The sequence below is a fragment of the Balaenoptera ricei genome, chromosome 3, assembly GCF_028023285.1.
Source record: "Balaenoptera ricei isolate mBalRic1 chromosome 3, mBalRic1.hap2, whole genome shotgun sequence".
NCBI classification, from domain to species: domain Eukaryota; kingdom Metazoa; phylum Chordata; class Mammalia; order Artiodactyla; family Balaenopteridae; genus Balaenoptera; species Balaenoptera ricei.
Window position 1 is genome coordinate 66,980,884 of NC_082641.1, and position 14,881 is coordinate 66,995,764.

Sequence of the window (14,881 nt, forward strand, 5' to 3'; positions counted from 1 at the left end):
GTCTGATTTGACATCTTGTCATTACCACTTAACTTAGATGCTGATCTGCTACATTGATTTTTAAAGCTTTACATATCCTTTGCATTTACGTTGTTAGCTAAGAGCATTTTGTCGAAAAATTTCACCATCTGGCAATTTAATTCTTTCCAAAAGTGTCTCTTGTTTAAATACGAAACCACAGCTTACACTTTTATCTAGGAACCACTTAACTTGAACACAGTTATTTAAAATTTTTAAACTGTGGATAAACCTAGTCACATAAAATTGTAAATACTGTATACTTCAAAATATTACCACCTTCTCCTAACAAAATTTAGTATCAGCAATGTTATTGCCCTGTGTGTTAAAAAAACAAACCAAAGAAAAACCCAAAAACCAACCCAGTATCTTGTTTAGAAAGGTTTTTCTCCTAAAGACAAAGATGCCATCAATGCTAGCTCAGAAGGATCCGTTTAACAGCTGGTGTGTGGCATGCAATGCCTAAACACTTTTTACATAAAGATGGCATGAATCTAATAAATAAAAATTATTCAAATGGTCATAATTTTAAATGCAGTTAAATCAATGCATCTGGGTACATATCATTTAAAAAAATTCTCTCTTCATCCATAGCCTCATCTGGAGTTACTTAGTATGTTTGTTTTGAATCTCTGACTGCTAACCTTAATCCCATTTCTCCAGCATTCTGCTCAGCAGTTGTCCTTATATTATCATGAGGTTGTCGCCAATACCGAAAGTTTAGAATTTGCTTTGAAATTTCAGGATGTTTCCCTGCTCTCAGCTCTATAAAAAAATGTATATATGTGAAAAAAAAGATTTTTAAGTTTCTCTTCAGTGCTTATAGGGAAACTGTTTACCTGAGCATTGGGGGGAGAGAGGAAGCCCTCAGGGTGTGTGTGAACAAATTCAGTATTTGGGAAGAAAGATGCCAGCTGATACTTCAGAATATTGCACTACATCACGAACGTCTGTATTGTTTGTTATATGTGAGGTGGCATAGTTTGAGAACTGCTGAAATACATAACATTGTATGACTCGACCAATTAAGAAACATTTCAGTCAAACCTGGAAGTTGGTCTGCTTTTAAAACTGGTAGGCTTTCACAAGTTCCACTGGGACAAGTTACATGCATTTCCAGTCCTCTATTTAGCAGGCAGAGGAGCACCTGCAGACTTGGAAATTTGTCTCATGACCCTAATTTCTTCCCATATTTACCAAGACCAACTCATACTAAATTGCCCAACAAAACCTGAACAAGCATCAATAATATTTTCCTGTTACACAATTTGCTTTTCATTAAAGGCTACATGAAGAGGAGAAACTCAATTATTTTAAGATAAGTAGTTAGACTAGGTGGAACTCTGCACATTTGCCAGCCATCTGGTTCTGTCACAGACTCCCTAGGGATCCTGAACATGCTTGCAACTGAAAAGAATTTGAACCTGAATGACTTTTAAATTGGGACATAAAATGTGGCAACTCAGACTATGCACAGATACTTAGCAAGGACTAAGGACTACCAATTTTGAGGTTTGTGCTCCATGATGTTTTCTTCAGAGAGAACTAAAAGGGATTCAGACACTTTTTAATAATTGAATAAAAACTCTTTCCCTAAAATTAAACCATACCTATAAGATATACATATAGATAGATAGACAGATAGATAAAGATATATTTTAGTTTTTATTGGAGTATAGTTGATTTACAATGCTGTATTAGTTTCAGGTGTACAACAAAGTGACTCAGTTATACGTGTACATTTATCCACTCTTTTTTTAGATACTTTTCCCATATAGGCCATTACAGAGTATGAGTAGAGTTCCCTGTGCTATACAGTAGGTCCTTATTAGTTATCTATTTAATATATAGTAGTGTGTGTATGTCAATCCCAATCTCCCATTTTATCCCTCCCCCTGCCCCTTATCCCCTGGTAACTGTATGTTTGTTTTCTACATCTGTGACTATACTTCTGTTTTGTGAATAAGTTTATTTGTACCCTTTTTTGAGATTCCACATATAGGCAATATCATATGATATTTGCCTTTCTGTGTCTGACTTACTTCACTCAGTATGACAATCTCTAGATCCATACATGTTGCTGCAAATGACATTATTTTGTTCTTTTTATGGCTGAGTAATATTCCATTGTATATATGTACTACATCTATATGATATACTTTAAATTATTCCGAAAAGTCTTTTGCTCTGAGTGACCTTTCTCATTTGCCAGTTTGCAGGGAAACACATTATCAGTAGTTAAATTCTTATATAAGGAAACTTCTGTAAAGAAAATCCAAAGTGTTATATAGATTAGTCTAAAGACTATAAAGTAACAAATCTCATTTTCATTGTAGAATTTTCTTTTTATTCTTTTAATTGAAATGTATTTGACATATAGCATTGTATAAATTTAAGGTGTACAACATGTTGATTTGATATATTTATATATTGTAATATGATTGTCATTGTAGTGATAATACCACTATCACATTACATAATTATCATTTCTTTTTTTGTGGTGAGAATAAAATAAGATCTAGGAAAGGATTATTTTCATTTTCACATCAGACACCTCTTCATCTTTCTGTCCCTCAGTCAAGCTGCACCGTTTTTGAGATCTGCAGTGAGCAGTATATGAGAGCACAGGCTGCTGGACCGTGTAGGAAGTGGAGAAGTGTGCAGGGTGTTTGATCTCAACAAACTTGCAGTTTTTCTTTATCAAAAATGTCACATGTCAGAACACAGGTGACCAAGTCCTATGTCAGAACACAGCTGACTTTGTATTTTGTCTGGCAAACACCAATTTTAGATCTTTTAAAAATCATTAATAAGGACATTGCCTCCACGGCCTGCCACAATCCCCCATTAACTACCAAAATTACATTTACCTCCACTAAGGGACTGCAGTCTGTGCCAACACAAGCCTAGACAACAGATGTTCCAGGATGATCATTTAAAGATGTCTCAGACTTTTCATGCATGTAATTGACAGTGATTTTGAGACAGTTGACTCTGATTTTGAATCCTAGAGGGATGAGCTCTGATCAATGGAAAAAAAGCTTCACTTGCTACAGGAAGATATGCCAAGCCAGGAAAAAAATTTTTTGGTTCAAATGTCACTAGAATTATATATTAAGAAAATTCAAGGAGTTCAGCCCATGCAGAAAACTTCCAAAGGAACATGTACGGCATAAATCTTACATTGTATTTGATTTTACAATTCAGTAGGTGTTTGTAAACACAAAAGACCACGAATAACCAAAGCAATCTTGAGAAAGAAAAACGGAGCTGGAGTAATAGGCTCCCTGACGTCAGACTATACTACAAAGCTACAGTCATCAAAACAGTATGGTACTGACATGGAAACAGAAATATAGATCAATGGAACAGGATAGAAAGTCCAGAGATAAACACACACACTTATGGTTACCTAATCTATGACAAAGGAGGCAAGAATGTACAATGGAGAAAAAACAGTCTCTTCAGTAAGTGGTGCTGGGAGAACTGGACAGCCACGTGTAAAAGAATGAAATTAGAACACACCCTAACACCATACACAAAAATAAACTCAAAATGGATTAAAGACCTAAATGTAAGGCCAATACAATAAAACTCTTAGAAGGAAACATAGGTAGAACACTCTCTGACATAAATTGCCGCAAGATCTTTTTTGATCCACTTCCTAGAATAATGAAAATAAAAACAAAAATAACAAATGGGACCTAATTAAACTTAAAAGTTTTTGCATAACAAAGGAAACCATAAAAAAAAAAATGAAAAGACAACCCACAGAATGGGAGAAAATATTTGCAAATGCAGCAACCAACAAGGGATTAATCTCCAAAATATACAAACAGCTCATGCAGCTCAGTATCAAAAGAAACAACCCAATCCGAAAAGGCGCGGAAGATCTAGACATTTCTCCAAAGAAGACATACTGATGGTTAAAAAGCACATGAAAAGATGCTCAACATCACTAATTATTAGAGAAATGCAAATCAAAACTATAATGAGCTATCACCTCACACTGGTCAGAATGGCCATCATCAAAAAATCTACAAACAAATGCTGGAGAGGGTGTGGAAAAAAGGGAATCCTCCTACACTGTTGGTGGGAATGCAAACTGGTGCAGCCACTATGGAGAACAACGTGGAGTTTCCTTAAAAAACTAAAAATAGAGCTACTATATGATCCAGTAATCCCACTCCTGGGCATATATCCAGAGAAAACCATAGTTCAAAAAGATACATGCACCCAATGTTCATTGCAACGCCATTTACAATAGCCAAGACATGGGAGCAACCTAAATGTCCATCAACAGAGGAATGGATAAAGAAGATGTACATATATACAACGAAATATTACTCATCCATAAAAAAGAACAAAATAATGCCATTTGCAGCAACATGGTTGAGTGAAGTAAGTCAGACAGAGAAAGACAAATATCATATGATACTGCTTATATGTGGAATCTAAAAAAAAAGCTGCAAATGAACTTATCTACAAAACAGAAATAAAGTTACAGATGTAGAAAATAAACTTATGGTTACTGGGGGTAAGAGGGGGAGGGATAAATTGGAAGACTGGGATTGACACATACATACTACTATATATAAAATAGAAAACTAATAAGAACCTACTGTATAGCACAGGGAACTCTACTCAATACTTTGTAATGGCCTACATAGGAAAAGAATCTAAAAAAGAGTGGATATATGTATATATATAACAGATTCACTTTGTTGTACACCTGAAACTAACACAACATTGTAAATCAACTATACCCCAATAAAAATTTTAAAAAATAAATAAATGTTTGTAAAAACATATGTTTGTGAAGAATTTTGGTAATTCTTTTGAAAACTACATTGTCAAGGACAGAATCATTGTGTCTATTAGAAATATGGGTACAATTTATGAGGCCCAAATTTTGACTGTGGGGCAAGAACTGTTTAGGTCTTCAATTGATCATCACCAGATTGAAGAAGGAATAACTTGCTTTGTGCAGAGCATGGTGTATAGTAGACTAGAGGGCAGTCATTATAAAGTTGCTATTTGATATACTGTGCTTGAAAAGGAAATCACAAATAATGATTATGATGATGATGGTAATGACGACTAATGATGAATATAGCATTTGCTGAGCACCTACTAGCGCCAGGCACCCTTAGAAGCACTTAACGCATTTAATCAGCAAATAACCTTAACCAATGGGATAAATGCTGAGATGAGTTTATTTCCCTCCTTATCTCAGGCATTCATAAATGGACCACTGCCGATAAGATAATAGAGTTGGATAAAATATTCCAGGGCTTTTTGGAGAAGGTCAACCTTGACTGAACACCTGAGAGGTGGCTGGTTTTTTGGGAAAAGTACACTCATCTAGCTCGGGTGGATATTAAGGCAGGAGCTTGGTTGTGCCCACCTTATAGCAGATGTAGCAAAGCTCCACTGGGGCTTGAGTTCCACTGGTTTCTTTAGTTCTCCTTTTACTCTGATCATCCACCTTATAATAGAAAACTCAGGCTGTTCCCCAAAAAGGCAGTATTGCCTATCTTGAGTATGTATGGAAACTTGTGTGGTGTGTTTTGAGTTATTAGATTGATTGGAAGGGCGTAATCACTGGCAGTGGGTGGCTGGAAGAGTGAGGGATGTTAAGTGCCCTGAAAGGTGAGATAATCCCACACAGTAAAGAATCATTTTATCCAAAATGCGCACGGCACTTCTTGAAATGCAGTGCAGGTGATTCAGGTCCACACCAAGAGATAGCCAGGGTGGCTTTATAGTGGCAGACCTGGAATCGAGGATGGTACAGTGGGCAGGAGTTCTTAGAATCAAATCTGGAATACTTTTTTCCAAGTTTTTTGGAAATTGTTAGACTCCAGTGAGAATATACTAATATTATGGCAGATGAGTTTGTTAAACAATTTTTGCATAATGCACCTTTGCTGTGGAAACTTCAGAAGTAGAAATAAAAAGGATAACCCCTTTATGTTATGAGTTTGTTAGTATATATCTTTTATGTTATGAGTATGTTAGTGTATATCCTTCCAGGCTTTACTATGCGTATTAATAAATTGACTGCACAAAGATGAGATCATAAAGACAACACACAACTTCTTTAATTGCCATTTTTGAGTATTTGCATGGAAGGGAATAAGTTTTATAGCCTCAGATAAATACTATATGCTTGTAAATTTTTGATGTTTTAAAAAAATTCTATATGTGAAGAGACAGAAATATTTACATTTCAAGTAGCAGTAAGCTTTAGTGATATTTTCAGTGTTTTATTTATCTTTGCTTTATTCCAAACAAAATTGGAAGTGGTTCATTTACATTACACGTCAAAATTGACTTGTGAAGTAGTGCTTTGGTCAGTAAGATAAGGGCATTTCTGCAGACCGCTGTCACAGGGATAACTTTCTTCCGCAGACTCTCTAAGGCATTAGGCAGCAGTCTCTAGATACTGTTACTCTGTCTATTGCTTTGAGAATTTCTTAGTTTCCAAAGTTCATCCTGAGCAGTGGTCTCCTATCAAACCCTCCAGACCCTGATGCCTGAACTTTCCTCCAATGACCCTTTAATAGGGAGCCAGTTCTCAAGGGATTTGTCATACTTCAACAATTTCTTCTATCTTTTTGGTGGCAGGTAACTGTTATATTGTTAGTGCACCTTAGTGCAGTTAATTTGTTATTAACTGTTAGTTAATTTGTTTTTTTCTTTAGAATTTAAAATTTTTCTTCTTGGTGGGGAGGATACAAAACAGAACTTTATGCTTTCTTTTTGCACAGGCAGTATTCTGATAGGAAGCCTCTATGCCTTGAGCCACTAGTCTTTCCTTTGTTAGTCTAAAGCCAGGGAAGGAAGGGCCAGGTCCCACTCCCTCTGTGAATTCTAGACCATTGGCATCTGTGCTCTCTGGAGGGGCCAGGAAACTAAGGAAGCTGAAGAATGGCTAAAGGACATTTCAAGCTTATTTATTATTGAATCGTGTTGTTCAAGTCTTTCACTTGCCTCAAGGTGAGTTGCAGCTGACTCAGATAGCTCTGTCAGCTTCATAGGCCAGTTAGGTAATCACTTATAGCTTTATTAATGACATAGTTCATACATCTTACATTTACTAGAATTGATGAATCAATTAATTAATTGATTTAGCAAGTGTTTAATTAAAATCTGTAATGATGACTTAATTTTTATCAAAAACCATGCATGACCTTTTCACAAACATAATGGAAAATATGATATTATAAAATTTAACAGTATTTTTTCCTTGAATGTTTGAATTTTGAGTAATTTTCATTATCTTTCTTCCCTATTTTACCAGCATTGTGTTAGCTTGTTTTTTGTTCCGTTTTGTTTTGTTTTGGGTCTGAGGGCCCATGTTGTAATGTAAAGCTCACCGTGAGCATAGGTCTTTTTTCCTGAGATAACTAAATCTCAGAAGCCACTGGCTTCAGTGTGGAGTTTGAATTCTTGTCCCCAAAATGTTTTACACAATTATTGTTACAGCCTTGGGATTTTGGTACTTTAGATGGGAAAGAGTTTGATATTAGGATACATGTGGTTTCAAGTAGTTTTTACAGAAGTGACAATAGTAGAGCAGGCAGGCAGATAAATAGCTTATTACAACACATTTGCTAATGTAATGGGAACTATTACTAGAAGAAAAAGAGCAACTCAAATGAATTAAATGTTTACATTTGAAGAATTTCTAAGTTTGATCAAATTCAAACCAATTATGCTCTTTTTAAAAATTATTTTTAATTGTGAACTATAAATATCAATCCAATCATATATCAGTGGGATGGCTTTGGTTTTTCCTCCTAAGTCTGTTAAGACCAGTGTTTCTCAACCCTGGCTACTGATTAGAATTAACCAGGGGTCTGTGGGGGAAGGTTTAAACAATCCTGATGTCCAGGTTGTACCCTTGAGCATGATCTATGGAGAAGAGACCCAGGCCTCAAAGTTTTCCTAAAACTCCCTAGCTGATTCTAATATGCTTACAACTGCTTTGATAGATTATTGAATTTTTATGTATATTGAACTGAAAGATTGGCTTTTAAAAAACATTTTTTTTCAATTAGAAAAGCAGAATTTGCTTCTCAGCTGCTTGAAATTTGGCTCCTATCACAGGAATAAGTATCTTCCCATGGAGCAAGGATGTTCAATTTGGCAGACCTCAAGTACAGGGAGAGCCACAAAGGACTGTATTTATCTTTCCCCTGAGCTCACAGCAGTCATTACACGCAAATATGTTTATTTATCAGAATAATAAATGAGTGGTTCTGCAGTTCTGTTTCAGATTCACATGCAAGATTCTCAGTATCTTCAAAGAAGGGCCTTTCAAAGACTAAAACCTCAAACTCTCTTGCTTTTTATCTTTTTCTGCTCTCTACATATATATGAGTTTTGGCAGGCAGGATTTTCATTGACTAAAATCAAAGGGAGAAACATTAAAAAAATTTTAAAACAACAACAGAAGAATCCCAGATATTTCAAGCAGGATGAAGAGCTGGCAATCGGGCTCCTTCCTTAGAAAGAAAAATATGGGAACACGGTATTCTTAGAATTCTATCCCCATCCAAGAATCTTACATTTGTTGATCAAACCAATAGTTTCATTGTTAGAAAATGAAGAATCTAAGCTTTCTCTCCACCTTGGGAATACTCTCCTGAATAAACGGACCTCAGGCTGTAGTCAGATACCAACTGAATGAAAGAGCCATCTTTTTATAGCTGAGGCATGTGAAACTGGACAACCCCAGTGAACAGAGATAAGCTGAGAAGGAAAATTGTTTGATTTCAGAAAAAACATGGAGTTACCCTCTGGGCTGACCCAAGTTGTCTCAGATGATGAGTGGCTATGGAGGTGACAAAACTTTATTGGCCTGAAAGAAATATAGAGAAAATAAGTAAGCTTTGTTTGCTCTTAGTGAAAAAAAAAATGTGTGTGCAGTGAATTTCCTCCTTAAGATTGGAGCGAGTAGCCTGCTGTCAGTTTCCTAAATATATCACCTATAGAGAAGCAAAGACTTCAGAGCCATCTTAAGCTCTGCCCCTAAATAATCCTAAATGAAGGGCCCAAGAAATCATACTACCCAATAATGCTTTAATGTAATGCTTGAGGTTTTTTTTTTTATAACTATCCTTGCATATCTGACCATCCTGGACAGGGTCGCTTCTACTCAAGAATAGTCTTAGCATTAAGCCTTGTCACTTGGTAGGGAACCAAGGCCATCACATCTGAACAGTGAACTTGTTTTTATTTAAGCACTATGAAAACCCATAGGACCCTTCAATATAAGTACCAAGCAGGTTTGTATATGACCTAGCCTTAATAATACAAGAGATTTGCTGGAAAAGTGAAGGTGATAGCTTTCATCTGTGTGAGAACTTAAACATTAAAAGAAGATGATTTAATTTCATGTTATCCTTGGACATTCTTCTCCAAGGTTGTTCAGTGTATTTCAAATAAGTATGGGCAACATTTTAAAGTACATTTTTCTGTTTGAATGTCAGTGACCCAAATTGTTTTAGATGTGCTTGCATTCAAGTCATTGCATCAGCAAGAGACTCTTGCACCCAAGAAACCATTTTTAAATACCAGGAATATCCAGAAACTGTTTTCCACGTTGAAAATTCAGGAAGGAATGGAAATATTGAAAAATATGTTCCTTGTTATTGGAGTGTAAAGTGCTAGAGAGAAGGACTTTAGTAAGAAAATTAAAACCTTTCTTTTTAATTCAGTACTACTAATTAAAGTCATACAGTATCTCAAGTATGTAAATCTAATCAATGACATCACAGATTCCTGGGATTGCTGACCTGGTGAACAAAATAAATTGTACTTTGACTCATATAAAAAGCCAGTAGATTTGGGGATAGTACTATTGCTGATTTAACAACAGCACAGGTATACTCCTTTTTGTTGTTGTTGTTAACTTTACAAAATATAGGAAATGGGAATTCAATTGTGTTTACAATTTGAACTCAAATGTATCAGAACAAGGATGAGTTAAATGTCTTTTCTTGAAATAATGTATTTATAGAGTTTGACACAAAGAAAAATAGCTAAGATTCTATAACTCAGAAGAATCAAGAGATACTGCAGTAACACAAAATTGACTTTTAATGTTTGTTTACCAGTTCATTGTATCTTACAGAAAATGAAAACATTTTTTTTTTTTGTAATACAGATTGGTTCTTCTCCTCAGATTTGTACTCGGTAGGTATTAAATGCCTTGAAATACTGACTTCCTTTTAATCAGGTGGCTTAATGACTTTTGTATTTTTCATTTCTCTCGTTGTACATCATTGCTGTGCTGGCAGTAGTGAGCTATGATACAGTTAACTTCTCAACACAACTGTGTCAGTTATCCAACGATCATTCTTGATGCATTCTATGCTGAGAATGGATGGGTAATTCCCTTTTCATCCTTCCCTCTTTAGTGGTCAGCTACTCCTTGAGACCACCATATTCTTTGGAGCATTGAAATCAAGAAACCCAGTATGGCTGCCAGCAACCAAATTGGAATCTCCTTTGAGACTACTTCTAATTGCCAAAATAATAAGTGACTATATTATTGCATAAAATAAAACTTTAACAGGTACCGGCCCCCTTTCTATGAGAGAAAGTTTAAATTTACAAATACCATATTTGACTAGAAATTACTGTGATAAAATATGGCAGCAGTCATTAAAAGATGGCTTCCAGTGTTAACATGACTAACTTGTTTTTATTCTTATACTGTCTTTTATATGAATCATTTCTTTTTGTTTAGGTTTTCCAATGTAGGTGAGTCAGTGAAATGTGCAGATATACTTTGTTCCTTAAACGGGCCAAGTGTTAATTATGGACAAAATGATCAAAAGATTTCCTAACCCAGACTCCCATCTCATCCCTCTGATACTCTTGGTACCCAAGTCTGAGGAGCAATTTTCTGAATTAACCAGTGTTGTACCGACTTTCTGTTAGGAATTGTGTTAGGATAACCTTTCTTTTTCAGACATTCTCAGTGAGATATCTTGAGGAATGAAGTAGGAAAATAGACATTTGTTGGAAAATGGCAAAATAAGAACATTAAAAAGAAACTCTTATTCAAGGAGGAGTCCAAAAAGGTATGGGAACTCTGGTCCTTTGGGGGAAGTCAGAAGAAGATAAAAATTCTGCCCAGCAGTACTCATTCTTTTAAGACATATATATATATATATTTTTTTTTTACAAGCATGGAAAAATGGTGTGCAGTCAGTATAGATTTTAATCAGCTAACAGTCACTCCAGAGATTTTGATCAGCACCAATTCCTGTACTAGTAAGTATTCAAAAGTTAAGAAATGCTACTATGCTTAATATTATAAAGGTAGAGTTCTGCAGCAATAACTGAAAATTATATATCTGCTTCAATAGAAACTTGTTCCCACTTGCAATTCCAATAAGATTCTTGTAACGTGGGTAATAATCACTCAAGTATGGGTTTCCTCCAATGAGCTAACCCCCATATTTGAGGTACGAGAGTCACTATTTTGGAGATAGTCCCTCTTTGAATAATATATTCATCTTCTCCTAGACCATTCAGGTATTTTTAATTTAGAAGTTTGAGTTCTATTTGTATTAGCAGTGTTTGAGTTAAACCTCACAATCTCTTTGGATTTATATTTTTTGTACAATTTGCATATCCAACCTAATGTAAAACTGTGCATGCATACATTCTCATCTTTTAATATGAAAGCATCTGAAAATTTCCAGATATGCTTTTGGTGGAAGAAATGATCTACTTTTATTTATAATATTCTGCCTAGATAATGTATGCATATAGTTATGATTTCATGGAATTCCAATTGTTCTATACCTTCCACACACATAATTCTACATTTATAGAGTAAATTTATTAGAATTATTACAGAGCTTTGAATGCAACCACAATCAATTCAGGAAACAGATTTATTTACTCATGTTCACGGGAGGAAAATCTACATAAAAACATTCATGAAAGCATACGAGCTATGTCATACTTGGATTATTATACTAAATCCCATTTATTAGAACTCACTGTGAAACAATGGGAAACCATGAAATGTAATTTGAATACAAATATTGGTCCCTGTGGGGTCTCAACAGTCATAAAAATATAGGAAAACCGAGCTTTATTTAAGATTGGAGCTGCTAACAGGGAAAATTGTTTTCCTGAAGCTGTTCTTACCCTTTCATTTAAAGCCCTGAAGATTTTAGTGTAAACTCTTTGATGACAGCTTCAGCATTTCATTTAAGCCTAATGATGATCACCAAGAAAAGTGACATCACTGACCACATTTTCTATATGGAGAGAGGTTTAAAACTACTTTGTTGACTTTCTTCCCCAAACACAGGCACCATTTGGGCTTTCTAGTATACATACAAATAGGAATAATAAGAATTTTTAAAGTTGGGTTCTTATTTCTTGGTTAGACAAGTATAGTAATTCATTCCTTTTATGATTTAAATTTTTGTCATGTCATGTAAATAAAGAAATATTAAATATTTTAAAGTTATTTTTATAGGACAATAACATTTCATAGGCTAACATAAAATCAAGCTGCTAAATTTTACAATTTTTCTGTCCAGCAGTTTATCTATATAACTGCCCTGAGTAGATGCTAAATGCTGCTTAGCAAACGGCCCTTAGAATTTAAATATAACTCAGTAAAGCTACTCAAAAGATAAAACAATTCTTCTCAGGCATGTGTAGTTTTAATTAGAAGAAGGTAGGAGTCTCATTGGTTAAATATTACCTGCTTATTTTAGTTTCATACTTCATATAAATGGGATTATTAAGGGGTTTTAACTGTGCTTGTTATACATTGGAGTCCATAAGAATTTTTTTTTTTTTTTTGGTCAAAAAGGCAGGATTTTAAAGAGTAAAATAATTCTGTCTTTTGGAGCTTTGAAATATTTTAGAAAAGTGTAGATTGTTCCCTTGTGAAACTAAGTTTTGTGCAGCCTCTCAGAATCTCAGTTTATGTAAAGAAGGCTGTATTTCAAATCTGTTGCTCTAATCTGTTTATTGTAGTGCATTTCAAAATTGTACAAATGTGTAAAATTTGTGCTTGTGGCAGCTGCTACTCTGAGTAGCTTTACTTTCTTTAATTTAATCCTAGCAATCCTTACGCTATTGCATGCCCCGATCTTGAAAGGATACTTCGTTGGGATGGTGTAGCCTAAACGGTTTGGCTCTAAAGCCTCCTTATGTAGTGCTTCCCTTAAAATTATATTAATTTATAATATATATTGAATGATAACTTTACAAAAACAAATTAATGAATTGGTCTTTATGAAAATGACTTTACAGTAAGTAAAAAAGGGTTATCACAGTTTTGGTAATTTGCATGAGTTCATATTGAAAAAAAAAAACCTTTCACATGTTCTTAATGACTTTAAAACTGACGTGCTCTAGGGGCACGCTCAGTTGTATGCTCTGAAGCAGTAGACACCATACAGCTTATGCTTTTTATCTGGGAAACCCACGAAGCGCACCGCAGCCTCAGTAGGACTGCAGCGCCTTCTTGGCCTAGAGATGGGGTAGCGGACACTGCCGTCCGCCAACCAGCCTGCATCGCAACGGTCATATCCCAGAAGTTTCCAGGCAGCGAATATCTGGCCCACTTTAGCAATCTGAGCACCATCACTGAGACAAGCCTGCACCGCTTCGTCGTAGGTCAGCTTGGTGGGGTGGATCAGGTAGTAGAATCGGCCTGCGGAGAAAAGGAGAGAGGGTCAGTGGGCCTGACTGTGGCTCAGCCCCACAGAGGTGGAAGGAGCCCTAAATGGAAGTGTTTCTCAATGAAGGGGGATATAGAGCAGTGTCTGTAAAGGTTCTGAAACACAGGATTGTCAGTTAAATGTAGTGCCCCTAGGTTGCTCTCCGTTAAATTAGTTTTTTCCTTGCCCCTTAATGTGTGTTCAGACATGGCCCTTTTAGAGCTGTAAAAAAGAAAAGGGAAATGACAGATAGGTCTCTTTTAGCTAATTAGTGGCAAAAAGGGCCCTTCTGTGGCACTAGAGAAGATAGAATTCCATGTTAAAAGCAAGAGCTATTTAAATTCTAGCTGTAGCAAGACTGAAGCCCAGCACAAGTTTCTAGAGAGGCAAAATTTGAATGTGAAAGGATCAAAAAACATTCCTGACAGAAAAGTCCATTTAAAAATAATCAAAAGCCCTCAAGTCCTTTTCATTACAGGTATCAATAAGACATTATTCTTATTCAAAGACTACAGTATGAAAATGCAAAACGTACAGGAAGTCACTTGCCATAAATAATATGGACTCAGAATGTGAACTCAGTCTGTTCACTCACTGGCAAAGAGGATGAAGTTAGTTATTTTTTTCAGTTTCCCTCTGTGGGAGCTCTGACACCTAACCATTGCTTGATTTTACAAGAAAGAGCAAGTTAGTCTCAACCACTAATTCAATTGTGTTAATTACTGAGATTCCTTCAATTTGTATCAAATATGCATGAAATGTATAAAATATGACATCAACTGACTAAAGTGATACCCATCAGTGCAAGATTTTCTCAGACTTTTAGTTTCAGGCAGAGTAGAATCAGACTGTCTAACCTGATTACACATTGTAATGTGATACCCTCCTGCCTCTCTTTAAATACAGATTATTGAAGTCTAAATTAATGCTTGCCAGTTCTTTCTAGACTAAGAGGATATGATTTGGAGAAAGGGCAGCCGTCACGGGAACATTAATAAGAGGGTTAGTTTTATCATCTGTAGCTGAGGCCGGCAAACTACAGCGCACGGGTCCAGTGAGGTTTTATTAGAACACAGCCACACCCATCTGTTTAATATTGTTCATGGCGGCTTTTGTGTTATAACATACAAAGCTACATGGAGTAGTTG

The 14,881-nt window shown here is 35.6% G+C and overlaps 1 protein-coding gene across 1 annotated transcript in view; it reads right to left on the minus strand.

The window, feature by feature from the left end:
• Positions 1-12,728: 12,728 nt before the first annotated feature.
• HAPLN1 (hyaluronan and proteoglycan link protein 1) overlaps positions 12,729-14,881 on the minus strand; it is a 69,299-nt gene continuing 67,146 nt past the window's right edge. Inside the window, exon 5 of the mRNA XM_059919381.1 lies at positions 12,729-13,726. Coding sequence (XP_059775364.1) covers positions 13,437-13,726 — 290 coding nt within the window. The 3' untranslated portion in view covers positions 12,729-13,436. The remainder of the gene's footprint in view (positions 13,727-14,881) is intronic.